Here is a 15,138-nt window from a genome sequence, read left to right on the forward strand (position 1 = left end):
GAGTGAAATAGAAAGGTTAGTTTTGTTTAAATTACATTAGCTCCAGTAAAGCTTGGATTACAGGTGGGTGTATTACACTGTGCTTCATCAGAGCTAACTGTAAGCTGCTCCTGAAAGGGTTTTAGTCCCACCTTGTCACTGGCCACATGTTGACTCCTTTCATCTTTGCGTCACGCCTAGTAATTGTGCAACTGCTGGCTTGAATGAAAACTTACCTCACAAAAACAATAATTTGCCAGGTCAGCTTGCTGGTTTGCTGGGGTAATTTTTCCACCTCTTTATTCTTTTCCTGCCCATGAATAAAGTAAGTTTTACTAGCAAAACCCAAGCTAATTGTAATGGCAATTCTTTGAAAAAGGAGGTCTTGTTGGCAGAACTCTGTTAATGCCGCTTAAGTCAGAGGTGAGCTAACTTAAGGTGGCTAAAATTTACAGTGTAGGGCTGGCCTGTTAGTCTTTCTTGCCTCAGACTTCTGGTTTTCAAACCAACATAGGCAAATCCTATCTTAAGCTGCAGTCCTTTAGATTTAATTGTCAAGAAAGGATAAAAGCAATAATTGTTTTAAAGAGTAAAATCAGGGCTGTGCCTTGGCTCAGCAGTTTGCTGGGGCTGGTCTCTAGTAGGATGCCAGTGTTCTGGAACAAGTTAGCTGATCTGAAACAGCTCAATTAAAATAAACATGACACAATTAAAATACAAAATTGAGTAAAACATTCACTACTAACAGTCTCTGTGTTTTGATATCAAATGTGTTTTTCCATATATTTTTGTTCAGTTTAACTCATTGAAATGATACCTACTAGCTTTCCTTCCATGGGGATCCATTGTTGCAGACATTATTGCATGGATGTTTTGTTCATGTTTTCAAAAAATGTTTGCAGTTGTTTATACTTGTGATACTGTTTAAAAATCTACTGCTGGAGAGGAGTCCTTGGCTGGTGGTGACATATATTTGGCAGTAAAAGCACACCCTGTTTTTCAAGACATCTTGTTTTTTAATTTCTTTCTTTAAGAAAGAAAGAAAGATGGAAGGGGAGGTTCCCAGGTCTTTTTTTGTCTGTTTTAGAGCAAAAACCCCAACCCGACCCAAATCAACCAGCCAATCCTCCTCAATAAAACAATGAACCAATGTGTAGGTAAGAGGCGAAAATTATGTATGCAGGCTCCCATTCAGTCTACAAATGGATAGTATGAAATAAAAAAGCCTGTATTTTCTGTTGCAGCAATGTCAAAGACATTCAGCATGTTTTTGGATATTTATTTTGGTTGTGGCTACTTAACACTCAAACATACGTGTGTCCAGTACAACTTACTTGAAGATGTAATTTTTCTCCATTAACCACTGCTTGCAAATTTTGCTGCAAAGTATCGTATTTAGTGTGGTTCCACCAGAGCGGTGGGGAGGTCGGGAGCTTAGAATGCTTTTGAGGTACAGGGATGCTGTTCTGTGCTGGTTGGAAATAATGCTCCTTTTAATGAGTAAGGTATTCTTATGCTTCTATGCAGGGACTGGAAGTTGTGCTCCCATTCCTGTGAGGAAGCGAGTGCTCCAAACTGAATGTGAAATCTGGAAATCTTCCAGTTACTGCAATTCTTAAACACTGTGAAGCATGTAATTCTTTGTTCTGTTGGCAAACAGTCGGGTGAACCAAAAGGGTAGCTCAGATAATGTTTTTAACAGAAAATGTTTTTTTGCAAGATTGTCTCTCCTAATGCCTTATTGGCTGTATACTTCAGTTTCCTCTCAAAGTGAGCTCAGAGGAGTGTTTTCTCTTAGCAATTTAGTTGGGAGCTTGGTGTTTGGTTTTAGGGCGAGAGCTTTAGGAAAGCAGCTTTCTGGAAAGGGTAGAAGAAGGAATTGAGTTTTTTAGTTGGATGTGTGAAGAAATAAGTATATATTTGGTATCTAATAGTGTGAAAATGTCGTTCTGAGCCCTGTGTCTGATAAACAGCAGAATTATTTTCTGGTTACAACTTTGAAATGCCTGTCTGAGCCCTAACCAAGTCTGTGTAGGAAAATCTGATTTTAGTGGGACATCTCAAATTACTGTTTTTTTCACTTCAGACTTGCTTTTTTTCTGATGTGATCCATGTTTCCATAAATTACTCAGACTTAGCAGACCTTATCTGCACGTGACAATGAGATGAAATTATAAACTTACTTTAGAAAACAAGCTATTCCTTTAACATAAGTGAAGCCATAGCAATTTGCTTGTTTTTCCTATGAATCACACTAAAGAATGGAATAGTGTTGAGATATGTTTACAGCTGTGGGTGCCATGACTTCACGCTTAAAATTATACCTTTAACTGTTACACTCTGATTTAACTTTGGTTTGGCAGCAAGCCTAATGGAGGCTCTTAAATATGTATATATCTTGCACATGTAAGGCAGTTGAAAGAGGCTTTTTAGTTATACCCTTGACCTGGAATCCAGTAAAGGAAAAAAGCAGTATTGGTTTTACCTACGGAGTGAGTCCACCCCCCAACCAAAATGAGTATTTGCGCAATTAACTGTAATTGATCTTCATGTCCATGACGGTGCTCTTCTTTCACGTGCCCTAGGGCTGTGCTCTGGAGTCCTTGAGTTTGATTTGCTCGTCTTAATAAATGATGCTACAGTGATAGTTCACAAACGCCTTGCACTGTAGCATCAAAAATGAATTGCTCTTAGCCATAAATTGTCCTGATCACTATTTGCTGCTTTTAAGGAATAAAACAGTAGAATGTTTGGAAAATATCAGACAAATAGATTCAAGAAAACGTTTTCCTCATGAGTGGCGTACTCTTGCATGATCAAAAGAGAATAGATGCATAGGGTCATTGCAGCAGTGTGAAGGTGAATGTTGATATCTGCCTACAGCTGATAGCTCCAAAAACCAGGGGTGGGGCAGGGTGAGTGAATTGCAAAATACCCTTCAACTTGTCTTGAATTTAACAACTAGTAGTTCTTGAATTTCTGTTTTTCTATTGCTATAGCAATCACTGATGTAATAAACACATTAAATGGCTTTTGAAACATATAAAACCCGTGGAGGAGGGGGAGGCAGGAACTTTCTCCATCCTTGATTTTGTCATTTAACACCAGATTTCCAGCAAAAGTTGGCTGTGGGGCTTGGGGTTTTTTTCTTCTTTTTTCTGGTTCCCTTTGAAAGAATTGACTTTCTGCTGAGATGGGACCCTCAAACTGAATGCATGCATTCAGCAAGTTCTGAAAAGGAATGATGAGTGATAGGGCAGGGAAGGAGATGCTTCGTTGTCACCTTTGCAATGCTGGTACCTACATACGAGGAATTTTCTTTCGAAGAGAATGGAAATTGAGAGAGTGGGATACATGTTCTGGTGGACGTGGATTATTGTCACTTACCTGGTGAGGAGACAGTGCACACTTTATAATAAAACTGGTATTTTAACTGTAGATGAAGAGTACCATATTGATTGAATAAATAATCGTGGCTTTTAATGTGGGCTGAAGAGTATTTGAAGTTTTGTGTGGTCGCTTTTCAAGCAGCCACATCTTTCGGAAGCTGAAATACGCAGGTGAATTCACATATGGATCCAGTTTACCCGAGTTGTGTCTGGTATGAGAAGCTCCCCATGAGTTTTGAAGGACTTTTTGTATAGGAGAAAAAGTATGGACTAAAATTGTAGTCAGAAAGACTTATATATCAAGAAAAGTCTTCTCATTTCACCAGTAAGTGTTTTAAAAAACAGGTGAGGTAAATGTTTGTCATGACTGACTGATGGTCTTTCCCCAAAGTAAGATCAAATTATAACTCAGGGAATTAAATGACCTCCTGACATTCCTGTCAGTGTGAATTTCTGTGATTCTGTGATAGATGTCTGCAAGTTGTAGATCTGGTCCCATTAAACAAAGTAAAAGACCTGTCTCTTCTATTTTAATCCATCCTTACTCTAGCCTAAAGCTTACCTTCCTTTTGTAGTTTTATTTTCCTTAATCTTGAAAGTGCTTACGAAAGTGCTTGAAAGATATTACGATCAAGAAATTATGATAAAGAAAAATACCTGATGAAATGCGATCTTGTCTCTTCATGCTAACTTTAGTGAAGTTAGTTCATCTACTGCACTTTTCAAGTTGATGTGATTTATTTGTTGCTCTATTGTTTGCATTCTCGTATATGTACAGTAAATGCAGGGAAAGTTTATCTTGCTGCTGTTATAACAGCTTTTGTATGAGAGTGATTCACATCCAAGGCCTTCAGTGTGCATTCCTATGGAAACTTCAGTGCATAGCGTTCTCATTCCCCCTCGGCAGAATTTTTCACAATAATTTCTCTTCTACCTGGAAGTCAGGGGAGTGATATTTGCTACTGAAACATTGAGAGGCTGAATTCCTTTGATCATCCATTTAGTAGGCTTCTTGTGCAAACAGAAAGAGGTTTTTATTTCAGTTACATAAAACTTCCCTGATCTCTGAGGCTATAGTTTTGGGGTATTTAAGCCAATGCTGCCACTGAAAATTCTTTCCTCTTTGATTTTATGTCCAGAAACATGCCAGATCAGGAATCTGAATCACTTGAGAAACCTTCCCATTCATTCTCCATTGTTATTCAAGCAGACAAGTCCCCTGATCTAGTTTTCCATGCGGTTTTGCAAATGGTTGTGCTGGCACAGGATGAAGAAAGAGAATAGGTGACTGGTGAGAAAAAGTTGCTTTTGTAATGGCAGCGTTGGCTTGTGGTCACGTCAGACTGGCCCACGACAAGTAGGTTATGTAGAGGGTAATGGTCTGTGCCATCATCAGAAGACACATTTAGTTCTAGTTCTGTGTCTCTCCAGGTCTTCATTGAACAAAGTGAGTTGCAGGTACTTACTGCTCAACATGGAGGGCAAAAAGAAGTACCAGGCTTTGCCTAAGGGACTCCTTCTGCTGGTTTGGAAGGACTGTTGAGACTCTTACCAAGAAACTGCTTACCTTTTGATGATAAGAGCTGAAACATGAAAACGAGTGCTTGCACTGACTGGGTGATTTTCTTGAGTTGCAAGTGCAAAAGAAATAACAAAAATGGAGGAATTCAGAAGTTAGGTACATAAGAGGAGAGCAGTAGGGCTAAAAGAGGGGTGTTATAAGAAATTCCAAAGCAGTCAGATGGCAGAGACCCTGTAGGGTGAAGGTTCACAGTCAAAGACAGGTGAGCTTGGACCTGTAGCCACAGGGGAAAAGAGAGCTTGACCTGCAGCTACTGATACAGAGGAAAGAGAGCTTGCAAGTGTCTCTAATGTAATGCTATTACTGTTGTTGCAGCTTTTATTAGCTGGTTACCATCTTCTCCAGCTGGGAGTGAAGTGGGTCTCTGTTCCCTTGGGAATACAGAAGTTATTCATTTTTTCCCAGAAGAAGGGAGAGTGCTGCTTGGAACGCCAGCTGTAACTGGTGTGGCGTATTTTGCATGGTTACTGTTTGGGACGTGTGGAAGTCGTGGTGTGTTGCAATGGCTGGGCATCCCTGGAATTGTTCTGTAGGTAAAGGTCTATGGAGCAGTCTGTGCCAGGCTGGAGAGCTCGCTGCTTCGATTGTTGTCTGGACAATACTTTCACTGTATAGCTGTAGGGCTGACACACAGAATATGTTATAGAACAGTGCTCGCTGTGTCTCTGTCTTGGCATGCCTTAGCAAGCTCTGTGTTGTAAGCACTTGCCCATGAAGCTGCCAGAAATAGATGCCTAATGGCAGAGAATTTGCTAAAATTGATCTCAGCTGTGTAAAGAAGCAGGTTCAGAGTGAGCTCTCGAGTTGTAGAGAAGGCATTTGGGAAGTTACCTCTCACTAGCTGGCTGAGAAAAGGAGCTTACAGAGAAAAGTAAGCCATCAGTGTGTTTGGGTTTGTAAAGTACTTGGGTCTAATATATGGGTCTAATATTATAGTCTAATAACTATGAATAGTTATTTGTTACTTGACTGAGTTAGCAAGAATCTGATAGCCTGATTAAATAACTTGTAAAACAACTTCCTTACATGGCTGTTGAATTTTAGGTGTGGTAGTGTAAGAATTCTAAAAAATGTACTTCCCTGGGAAAACCAATGGTGTCTTTGTATTTTGAGCAGTGTTCTGCATATATACTACGGTTTAGAAATGGATTGGTAGTTGTTCTTGTAAAGTGGCATGCAGATGAACTGCACTTAAGTCAGTCCTTCAAAAGACAGCAGTCTTTAGCATGGCCTTGTCCAGTATTAATTTTCAGAATGAGAATGAAGAATAACGATCTTTTTTTTGTAGATTGTCATGTAGTAAGTACTAAGAATTGCTTCTAAAATCATTATTTAAGTCAAGCACATATATACTTGTCCTTTGTTACAGGCATTTTCTGTGCATAAGTTTCTGAGATTATACTTGATTTTACAAAAGTACCTTGTAGAAGGAAGATGGTTTCGTTTTTATATGTGCAGTGGAAGGCTGGTTAAATGTGACTGCACGAAGTCTACTCCAACTTCTGAAAAATTTTGTAAGTCGGGGATTTTGTTTTGGTTTTGGCTGATCCCATTTGAGAAGAACGTAGCACTGATGCCGTGTTTAGCTGTGAGAGTATGCGAACTTGCATACTTGAAATATGCTTATAGGAGAATCCAGTTATATGCATATGGACTCTATTGGACTTGTAGAAGGTCATTTAAATTTCAGTTAAAAATACAAATGGGTTTGAGGATCACTGTCTGGCATTTTGAATAATATTCAAAACTTTGACATAATCTTACTTCTTGATTCTTTCATGTGATGCTGTCATTTGCTTATTATCTCTAGTCTAGGTTAATGCATTAGAAAGCGTTTATTTGGAATCAAGGGGTTTAGTCTGTTAATGAACTGTCCAGTGATTTTAGGAAGCAGTTCTGTTTTCAGGTTTTGTGCAATACCTTATATAATGTAGGGAAAATAGATGTTAAAAAGTTGGAGGATTTTATTATGATGAGATTCACTTAAGCATTATAAAATTATTCTTAAAGTTTGCTTGTGGGCTACTTGTGTTTGAAACTTTGGATGGAACCTGGACATGCCTGAGCTGCTCGCTTGATTCCTGCCATGTGGTTACTCTTAGACTTGTCATACTGTGTGTGTTTTGCGTTGCTCTTTTTCCAACTGCCTCAGGAAGAAGGGAAGCGTGAATCTATCTCCCTGGCCCTGTTTGCTGGGGTATCAGTGAAGACGAGTTTTCCCAGACCATAATCATGATACCAACATTGAGCTTTTAGGATGTCCTGCTATAAGTTCTCTGTGTGAATAAGTCAGGAAACACCACTGGTCTGCGACAAGTTTACAGTTACTCTATTGCACTTGTGCAGGATGGAAGGACTTTAATTCTCATTTCTCCCTTGCATAGAATCAGCAGATAGCTGTCCTAATCATCACTGCAGCCTATCAGTAGGGTTATGGTATATTAGATCACTGTTTAGAGTGGGTTTGCATGTATTCAATTTCTTTCATTGTACTGAAGCGCCCTTAGTTTTTAATACAAAACTTAATGGATTATGGACAGGGCTGATGCATGATCCGTGTATCATCCTTATTTTATCCGTTTTATAAATCTTTCTAACATTTACAGCCTTGTTTTGACTAATGTTTAGTAATTATGATGAAATGGCATTTTAATTATAGCTTCTGAACTTGCCACCGACTGATGAATTATATAGAAAACATTGTTCGTCTCAAAAGCATTTGCCAATTTATGAAGATATAATTTTATGAACATCAGTTAATAAAATTTAGTCCATAACCCTGGACATGTTTAATCCCAGTTGAAATTCCATTCAATCATTTTGCTTTTCTTATAAATTTGGAGTTCCTGAAGGTTCTTTTAGTAGATGAATTCCACTATTTATTCTCAAATCCAAACAGGATGCAAAGTCTCCCTTTCCCTTCACTCAGGGTTGGGTGAGGGAATGCTTCTCCCTTCAAATTGAAGCTTGTAACAGGATATAAAACTAGTGTGCTCATCCTTAAGCTGTTTTCTTCTTGGTGTCTGCTTAGCTCTAATCATTGGCTAAAAATAATATGCTATGAACTATATTGTATATAACCTGAACAGCATTTATTGGAAGTGCTTAGCTACGTATTGCGTGTATTTGCAATTCAGTATATTGATCTTCATGGATGCTTTTAAGACCTCTATTCCACAGCCTGGAACTAAAGGTCAAACATGACCAAAATGAAAAAAAATATATAAAGCTTAGGATCATCTTTATGTGTTGGCCAACTTTATGAGCAAATAAGACATCTGTTTTTCACTTTTAGTGTGGGGTAATGTTGAAGTTATTTATGGTAATTAACAACAGTAGTTTCTCATTTTTTAAGAGCTTGTTCAACAAGTATATAATTTCATCTAGAAGAGGCAGTCTGTTTTTCAGTGATAGTTAATATTGAATTTCTATAGTAGAAGGTTCACATTTGTGTTTATATATTAAAGTATTTTAAAGTGTATGTTTAGTGGTTTGGTAATTTTCTCTGAATTGCTTTTAAATTGGGAATGGGATGAGTGATTCTTTAACTGTCTTGTAGCTTTAGTTTTTACTTGCTTGGTGCTATTTAATTTGGAACTATCATGTAATTCAATTATTTTTGTTCCATATCCCTAGTCTTGCTGAAATTAAGCTTTTCGGTTGGTTTTCAGAAATGTTTAGTTATCTTTTTTTGTAGGATAAGACTAATGCAATTAACATTGGGCATTATTCTTTTCCATTACTTTAGCAAAAGTTGTTGAAGAATAATTGGGAGTTGTAGTGTGACTCCTGGAGCCTTTCCTCATACGTTGTACCCCCACCAGCGTGGTGGCCCTCTGCTTGGCTCACTCCAGCATGCCAGTGTTTTTCTCTTTTGGGGCCCCCAAAACTGTACACAAGACTCAAGATAGAGCTTCACAAGTGCTAAGTAGAGGGAGTCGTCATTTCTCTTGACTTGTGAGCTGTCGTCGTCTTGTTGGTCTGTTCCTCAAGGTCCCTCTTAAAGGTTTTTCTGTCCTCTAGTATATCAACCCCACTCTCCGCAGCTGGCTGTCAGCTGGGAACTTGCTGAGGCTGCCTTCTGTTCCCATGTCCGGATGAAAAGAAGTTTCAGTGTAAGCTATAGAGTAGGGTTTGGTCTGTCAAGGATAGGGAAAAAAAAATGGTGAATATTAATATTTATATGTCTGTGCTTTGAACACAAAGGTATGTTGTATCAGGAAATTGATCTAAATACAGCTGGTTTTAAGCCTCCTGCTGAAATTTCTATTGAGAATCCTGTATCAGATAGTGGTGTGCAAGATGTAATAGGGAAGTAATTGCGTGTGGTTTAAATGCATATTGCAGTTTGTTGTGAGGTTTGGGGTTTTTTGTTTTGTTTTGTTTTCCTCGACTAAGTGAACCTTGACTGCCATATTGCAACGTAACTATTATCAGTTAAGACATAAGTCTTACAGAAAACAGGTTCGTGTTAGTTACATGCAAGGTTGCATTAGTTGCAATTGAAGCAATTTTAATGTGTTTGAGGAAAAAAATTCTGAATGTGGTGAGTTCTGCACAAGTTACCATAAGGCTTTTGAATTGTTCTTTGGTTGTTGTACAGATTTTGCATGCTGCAGTCTTGAATATAAAAAGTTAATTTACACACTACAGGTTTTATATTCCTAGATGATACAAGAACTTTAGAGAGCGCTGCCATAAAGATTTGTCATCCAATTCTCTATTTTTATTATAATAAGAAAAAGAATTAGCAAATGGCACTGGAGAAATGGACACTCGTAATGACACACCTGCCTTCTTTTTCCCAATTCCAGGGCATATTCCCTTGTGGATTCCAGTCAAGTGTCTACCTTCCTGATTTCTATTCTTCTCATAGTCTACGGCAGTTTCAGGTAAGATTTTTCTTTAAGGTTCTGCAGAATTTTTCAAATAAAAATATGGCAAGTGACTGAATACAGTTTATACCTTTTGTTTCATTGTATCTTTGTCAGACTGGCTAATGTAAATGAACTATTTCTTGCTTTTGAAAAGGAAGTGGAAAAGGAAGAAAAAGTAGCTAGTTGGGGTTTCTGAAAGATATAATTGTATGTCAAGTTACAGGCACATATAAGATAACTTAGAAGTTAGTCCTTGAAGACAGCTCTGTAAAATTGTGTTTTGGAGGGTATAAAAGAAATGTCAAGAGAGATAGGAATGTAGTGTTATCGATAGTAGGATTTTATATATAACGTTTCAGTGTTGGTTGATTCAGCATGTCCTTGTTGTGATTGCAAACAAGTTTTGTAAAACGGAGATTCCCGAGTCCCAGTGCTATTTACTTTAGTGTGAGTAACAGCTTAATAGAGAAGTGGGAAACACCATCAGTGTTGAAATCCAGCAAAGTGTCTGATAACTGCTGCAGGATAAGTTTGAATCTTCAAAAATCAAATGTGCCCCACTTTAGGAGACTTGAGTATAGTTTAGAGAAATCATTGTTGTCCCTTTAGACTTACATCTTGTATTATACAGTTTGTTTTAATGTAGTAGCACCTAAGGAATGAGATTCATAGTGACATATTAAAAAAAAACTAATCACAACATGAAAGTATGATTTTTTTTTTTTTCAAACTTAAGTACAGCATGTTTTTCTTCCTGTTTCTTGAAGAACATTCCGTCATTTAACAAGTCTATGATCAAAGGCCATACATTCACTATGAAGTCTCTGAACTGCCATGAGTATTCCTGAAATAGATGATAGCCATGGTCATACATATGATGTAAGTTGCAGCTGTTAGGATAAGAGGTTTTAAAACGCCATCATAAGTTAATAAAATCATATAATGAAAGAGCCAATTTTTGGTAAGAGCTATCTGTTGTTGCTAGCGAGTATTAGGTAACAGCACTGCTGATGGAATTAAAATAGAAGGCTTTGGGAAGACAAAATCTAGAGATGATGAAAATACAAAAGAAATAAAAGGTTGTATGTGAGTAGCAATTGAGAAATGTTTAGGTTTTTTTCTTCAAGTTTTGAGTCAGTCTAGCATATAGTTGAGGGACTAATTAAATTTTTAACTATTTGAATTTATGCAGTTGTGTAAAAAAGGAACTATGCATCTGGCTGCAAGAAGCCATAACAATTATTAAAATTCAATTGTGAAAACATAATGCAATGTAAAACAGCAGGAGGGCTTGAACTTAAATTGCCTGCCCTTCTCAGAGCTCCTTGCTCTTAAAAATTTTCCCCTGCTGTTTGCCATCCTATTCCTATAAGACATGCTCTTTTACCATCTTGTCCTATGATTTACATTTAAAACTGCTCACTTAACAAGGACTGCAAACTTCAGAACAATCTAACTTATTGGATGAAGTAGTGGAATGGTGATGGATACAAATCAATTGAGGAAATGCCCTGTTCTAGTCCACTTCCTTTGCATTTATCCTGAAGACACCAAGATGCAAGCTATTACAGACCAAGATAGGGTCTCACAGTTTTAAAATTAATTTCCTAATTAATTTCCTATATGTAGTTTCTTTAGCAGACGCCTGAGCTGAAACCCACAGTTATGATGGTGACTTGGAAAGATTCCCATTCTGTTTGGTCAGCAAGTGAGGTCAAAAGCAGGTTTTTTACAGACAATTGTAAAGTGGTGTTAACAAAGGGGTCTAAGATACAATTAAGTTAAGGAATTCAAGTGTGGTAGTAAGTTGAAAATTATATTCATCTGGAAGTTTCTAAAGTAGTAAAATAAAAAATTTCTGGCAAAGTGGGTGGATTTTCTTAGAAAAGTGACTTGCCAGAAAGATGAAAGTTACAGCTTAGGGTGCCCATTCTCAAATGACAACAATGATGTCTTCATCTACATTTGAGTGCTTCGTCTCAAATGGAGCTGTCATAAGACAAAAAGCAAATAGCATTCCTTAGTTAACCTTCATGTTGCAGAAAGCAGGTTTTGTTTCTGATTTTCAGTCTGAAAAGAAGCTAATAGAGTTACTGTGGTATTGCTGGCAAGTGACTTAAACAGAAGTGCAGTAATAGGATCAGAAAGAATTGGGTGGGTGAGTCATTAGGATAAAATCCACGTGCGTGGTAGATCTAATCTAATGCAAGAGGTTTCAGGGGAACAAAGGAAAGCGTTGGTCCACTGTCCTTATTCATACAAGCAGCATTTGTCCAAAACCAAAACAAACCAAAAAACCCCAAACTCTCAAAATAGTCAGAATGTCTAACAGATCATGGGTAAAGTCTACATCCAGAATGAAGTTTACAGAGTTGAGTTCCCCACTTCTCTTTCTGTGGATGAACGAGCATTTCCTTCCTACATTTGTGCTGGGTCAGGAGTTGTAGTTTCAAGCCCTTCTGAATGTCTCTCCCATATACATTCTGACTGTCTCTCAGTCCTTGAACTTTATATACTTTATTATTGACTGCCAAAGGGACAAGTATAATCCTTTAAACCGTTACAAGCTGTAAATTGGAACGTGCAAGTATATGTGTTAGTTATGGCTTTTTAAAGAGGCGAGCTTAGCTTGAAACAGGTTGTTTCCTATGGGTTCTTGCAAGACAGCCACCTGTTCTTGTCCAAGTGCTTCTCTGTGATTTAAATGTTGGGGTTACTTTGCAGGCAGGTAACAGCTAAATCTTTTTCTATCCTATCACATATCCAGACATGGTCTCTCAGCTTATGTAAAGCCAGATTTAACCCAGAATCTACCTGTTCAAGTATCTGCTTTTAAACCAAACCAAGAAGCATGGAATGAAACTGGTGTCTTCTATCTCTAGGCTTTGGGTACCTAAAATAAGTGTGTAAATAGAATATAGTTCAAGCAGTGTCCTTAGGGTTGGCTTTACGACTTGACATTTACAGAAATCAGGATACGTATTTCACAATAAAGCTTAAAGAGAAAGGCTATGGAGTTCATAAGCATCTAAAGCCGCAGCGCTGGCAGGGTGGAATCGGGGATTTGGGCAGACTTCACCGAATGCTACAAAGGTTGTCTGCATGTGTGCACGCACAAGTGGGTGCACATAAAATACATGCCGAAGGTGAGATGTTCTTATCAGAGGCGTGGGACTCAGGCATTCTTACTCCATATAAACGAAAATGTTTTTACATGCGCTTCCTGCTATGGTTTCCACTATTCTTATTTCTACTCCAGATCTTGCATTGGAACTTGTCCTTTAATCTCACAGCAAGGTTTTATAAGCAACTGTAGCAATGTTAGAGCACACAACATATTTTAGGCTCGCTCTCTGTAACACGCATTGAGATTTGATTCAGTTAAACTGTTTGAGGTCAACGACTGATTCTGATTGTAACTTTTTATTTAGAGCAGTTGAAATCTAGCAATTCTGTGGCAACCCACAATTCTCATAGTCCCAGAGCTGTTAAGATGGGTGACTGTCCTCACTAAGTAGAGCAAGAAGGAACTTCTCAATATATTGCATCTGCAAGCGACTCTATAGATCCATACTTGCTTTCATATTTCCTCCCTTGTTTCATAAGAATATTCTCCCGCAGGGTTTCCCTGAAGCATTACTGCAGTGGAAGTGATCCATAGTTGAATCTGAACTTTCATGATAATAATGTGCCAGCAGCTTACTCATTCCTTTGGCCTCAGTGTAACCCTACTGAGTGGCTCCCTGTGGGAGGCTGAGCCATGCTTGCTTTGAAACATTGTGCTAGAAATCCTACCAACGTGAACTGTGAGGATGCACAGAAGAAACAACTGTGTAGTTTATTGCCCGATGGGAGTGCTGGCTGAATGTTGCCTTTGGAAGCCTAGCAGAAACTTGAACAAAAAAGCAAACGTTTCGCAGCTTGCGATTTCTTTACAGTCCAGTTCCAGTAGTTTTGAGTATATCTTGTTTTACAATATAATTTTTAAATTTTTTTGAGGATGTTTCAGTGATCACCTCTCAATTTTTTTATTATGTTAGTGATAATTTGTAGCAGAGGGAAGAGCCAAATCATAAAACGGTTGGAGATTATTCAGAAGTTGTCTTGGATCAGCAGCTGTGTTGCTAAGTGAAAGTAATTTCCTAATTTATGCTTACATTAGAGGTAGGGATGTTTATGGGTAATAATGTAATAATTGCTGACACTATTGCAATGAAAGGAGAGGCGCTGAAGTTGTTTATGAGCAGTAGATCTAATAGTTTATTTCCAGTTTTCTTTGCTGATAGCAATCCCTTAAATTATGAGTTGCCTGATGCCACTGGGAGAATGATGGCGTGAAGTTCTTGCTAAACTGCGCTAATTCAGAGAGGAATGAAACACTGCACTAAGAAGAGAATTATCCTGTTTGGATGAATCTTGGATCAAGTCCTGGAGGGTTGTCAGCCTCATCCCAGATTTTTATAGCTTGAGAGGAAAATTATGAGGCTACAGTGCACTAATGGGGAAAAAGGAAGTGTGAATGAAGGATAAAGGCACCCCAAACAAGATGGAGAGCAGACAGATCTTAGAAGAACAAGCTAAGAAGAACAGATTAATTTGTTAGAATTTTAGTGTTCTCTGTTGCCTCTTTGTATTTTTGATAACTTTTTAGTTGATCCATAATCTGTGTAGAAGTACTGTTATGTGTGAGGTTGAAGCTTCATCATATTTTGCCTGAGCCCAAAAGCTGCTTTAATTCATACCGCTGTTTGGGAGCGCTTGCATAATAGAAGCAGAAGAAACAAACCAGTTTTGTACTGGAAGAGGCTTTTTCTTGTTTTTGTTTTGTACAGTGAAACTGCTCAACCCCTCTGTCTTTAATACACCACACCTATCTTGATACTATAGACCTGTATGTGCTTGATTTCAGGTTGTGTGACTGCAGCACAAAATTGCTCACCTGTGCATTGTAGTAGGTAACCTATACACTAAAACAAAATCACTTTGATACCTATAGAATTGTGTAGAAGATTGTGGTGTATTTTTTACGTGTCTGATGAATTAATAGAATTTGTTTACTTTGCATAGCACAATTACTCACAGCTAAACTTGAAAAGGGGTTTAATGCTTGTCGACCTGGAAGTTTGATTGAAATACTCGGATGCTGCTGCAGACTTAAGACAGGAGCTGTACAGTAGGAGCTGTACAGTGCTTCTGGTGGTTCTCTGTAGCTTATTTGAATAAATAAATCTGCAGCTAAATTATGGATAACATGCATGTATCGGAATGAGAAACTATCATGGTTAACTTGATTGCTAGTATTTTTATTAAA

At 38.0% G+C, this 15,138-nt stretch overlaps 1 protein-coding gene across 2 annotated transcripts in view; it reads left to right on the forward strand.

The window, feature by feature from the left end:
- Positions 1–15,138, forward strand: part of SPPL3 (signal peptide peptidase like 3) — a 61,596-nt gene that overhangs the window by 26,918 nt on the left and 19,540 nt on the right. For both annotated transcript variants that reach the window (XM_052795502.1, XM_052795504.1), the window contains exon 2: positions 9,765–9,842. In XM_052795502.1, the coding sequence (XP_052651462.1) occupies positions 9,765–9,842 (78 nt within the window). The remainder of the gene's footprint in view (positions 1–9,764; positions 9,843–15,138) is intronic.

The sequence above is a fragment of the Harpia harpyja genome, chromosome 9 (assembly GCF_026419915.1).
Source record: "Harpia harpyja isolate bHarHar1 chromosome 9, bHarHar1 primary haplotype, whole genome shotgun sequence".
NCBI lineage: Eukaryota > Metazoa > Chordata > Aves > Accipitriformes > Accipitridae > Harpia > Harpia harpyja.